The following is a 3,095-nucleotide window of genomic DNA, read 5'->3' on the forward strand; positions in this document are numbered from 1 at the left end:
ACTTCATCGAGACTAACATCAAATGTAAGAAATCGACTGCTCCACTTTGAACTACCCAATTTACTTTCGTGGGTAAATATTTCTCATCATCTGTCGGATTTTCTAAAGCTGCGGTCAGCCTGGACTTCAAAAAAGGTGTAACAGGATGAGGTTGCTGCGCGATTTCTTCCAAGCTGTTGAACATCGCGGACTCTGAACCACCGGTCCATTTACCTTTTTCAAACATCACCGGTAATGGTTTGTCGTATAATTTTGATATTTTGTATGCCTCGTATGACGAATAATCTTTGTCGGTAAGTTTAGTAGTATGTTCAGGTTTCAATTTAAAAACCTTTCTGCCTTTCGTCATGGCAAACATTTTTCGAGACTTGGATGTAACTTCGCTATCTGTCATAGACGGGTTGAATTGTTTTAAGAGTGTTTCTGCAAACTTTTGACCAGCGCCATAAATTCTAGCATAATTAATAATTTTTGCTTGACTCCTGGAAATCCCAACTGCTTTGGCAGTAACATTGTGCATGTCAGTCTCGTTAGATTTGGTGCCAATTAATGTCATCCAACCAAAGGGCGTAGCTCCATGAATTTTTTTATAATATGCATCTCCTATTATCGACGAGAGCCACAATTCCTGACTGTCAACATCGGCGCCGACAATATTATATCCTGGAGGCGCTTGAATCATTGCTCGTAATTCAGAACCGATACGTTCAGAATGAACGTTAGATGCAGTCATCCATGTAGGTTCTACTGCTCGTCTAGTCAACGTTCCGCATACAACTACCAAAGGTAAAATTGCTCCATAACGCATTGACTTTCTTGAACTTTTAACGCCTCGTTGTAAATACGAGTTTTCAAACCATACCGCAAACTGTGACATAATTCTGTCCCTGTTATTTCTCCAATATGAAAGCATCCTTGCAATTTTCAAAATTTCCGCAGCACTAGCATCTGAACTAGCCAATACATTTTCTGAAAACTTGTTCAAAAAATCTTTGCTCAAAGGATTACCGACATTACTGCTTTTTCCATCTTTGTGAGGTAATTTAAGGAAGTAACAACAATTATCAATAACCACATTGCACCATTGTGCACTGCCTTTGTAAATATTATTTAACTCAACAGTAGGCTTTTTCTTTTTGTTACGCCAGAATTCAGTTTTATGCAAGTCATTTTGCACTTCTTTGTCGATAGTTGATAATGTATAATTTGTTTCATCAAATGAATTTCCTATCTTCGAAAAAGAACAATGTGCTAAAAGTTGTTTTAAAGGTACTTTAGTTTTAATATCTAAATTGTTAGTGTAAGGTACTAAAATACCCCAGCCTTTATCTTTCATATGATATAAAGGATAATATTCCCATGTTAAATTTAAAAGCTTTGGAACAATTTGTTTAGAAACACTTATATTTTGAGGCCCAGGAGCCCAGTTTTCATCATTTATTTTAGGGCAAAGTTTTCTATACCAAGCAGGATACCCTGGCTTATGTGGTAATTTCAAAGGTAAAAACTTCCTTGTCTCTGTTAAATAAGCAAATTCTTTCTCTAAGGGATCTTCTTCATCTTCATCATCCGTTAAGTAGCATTGAGTTTCTAATTTTTCCTTCTTTTCTACCTTTTGTACTTTACATACTTTCTTAATTGTTTTTGAATAACATGCTTTTGCTTTAAGTGTTTGTGTACTCCAATCTTCATCCCACATCCATAGATCTTCTTTATATTTTTCATTATGCATAAGCTCGCAAACAGCATTAGCTCTATTAGCAAGAATAACTTTAGTTTCATAATTTAAATCTTCAAATGTAGTCTCTGATTCGTTTAAATATCTTTGCCAATTAGAATTTATTGGCAGATATGCTGTACCAACCTCTAACATCCCTGCTAAAGTAACAGGATGAGGAAATCTTTCTTCAAATGTTGGAAATAAATGGCATAAAACATTATGAGTTGCAATTACATCATTTGCACAATATGTCATCAAAGAGTTGAAGTCTTCTTTGATATTTGCCAAAGTTCCATTTACAAATATATCTCTGGATTCTTTGCTTATTTCAGAACCACAATAAAATTTATGAATTTCTGCTAAACTACTTAGTGAAGTTTGCATTTGTAAATTTAATTTTTCATTTGTATCCTTTGTTGAGTTTAAAATTGCTCTTTGATAGCTGTTAATTCCACCAATACATATATGAAGTGACATGGTGTCAAGAAATCTTAATCCTGTATGTTTCAACCAATACTGTTCTTTAATTTTACTTCTATCATATGATACATTATGACCAACCATAATCTTTGGCTTTTTATGAAAAGAAGTCAATTTTTCACCATTTTCAGCAGCTGTACTTTCCATTGGTATTAATTCATCTATACTGAATCGTCTACCTTCAAAATTTCTACTTAAACCATTAATTAAAGATTTTGATACCCAACCGTACCATGCTTGGTTAGTTACTGCAGTTGCAATTGTTGGTAAAGGACCTTCTTTTAAACAAACTTCCACATCAAAAATAACAGCATCTTCTAGTGGATAATCCACACTCTGTATTCCATCAACACTGTATCTTGTCCAACCTTCTTTCAATAACCACTGATTTGGCATTTGCGGTATATCTATCATAATAGTTTTTATAAGTTTTGTATAAGGTTCAACCTGTGCTTTTCCAATGTTATAAAAATGTTCTTCAATATTATCTCCTTTCAAAGGAGGTATTTTAATATCAACATCAGGTAGTCTACTCGCATCAGTAATATTTATCCCGTATAAATGTAAATCATTTTTTATAGATTGTATTTCTTTCTCTGATATTTTTTCTTCTTCAGGACAATTTTTAAATATTTGTTGATGTAATGATTTCGGAAGCATTTGTATATTAATTTCATTAATTCTTAGGTTACTTTCATTGATTTTTCCATTGTAAATTTCTTCCTGTTTATTTTTATTCTCTAATATTTGTGTATTTTTATGTTTCATTAAAACTTTTTCGTGATTATTTTTCATAGTATTCATTGGCAGGTAGAAACTCTTTTCAATATCTTTTGGTATTTCAGATAAATCTTCGCATTCTCTTGATAAAACAGTCGAGTTATTAGGAATATAA

General features: G+C 32.9%; 1 protein-coding gene across 1 annotated transcript; it reads right to left on the minus strand.

Annotated features, from left to right (window-relative positions):
* Position 1: 1 nt before the first annotated feature.
* On the minus strand, positions 2-3,089 carry LOC122531307 (DNA polymerase subunit gamma-1, mitochondrial; the record flags this gene model as incomplete). Its single annotated transcript, XM_043659110.1, has 1 exon — positions 2-3,089. A coding segment is annotated over exon 1 (3,003 nt), but the record flags the coding sequence as incomplete, so codon positions are not given.
* Between the last annotated feature and the right edge of the window lie 6 nt (positions 3,090-3,095).

Source organism: Frieseomelitta varia, unplaced genomic scaffold (assembly GCF_011392965.1).
Source record: "Frieseomelitta varia isolate USP_RPSP 00005682 unplaced genomic scaffold, Fvar_1.2 scaffold_386, whole genome shotgun sequence".
NCBI lineage: Eukaryota > Metazoa > Arthropoda > Insecta > Hymenoptera > Apidae > Frieseomelitta > Frieseomelitta varia.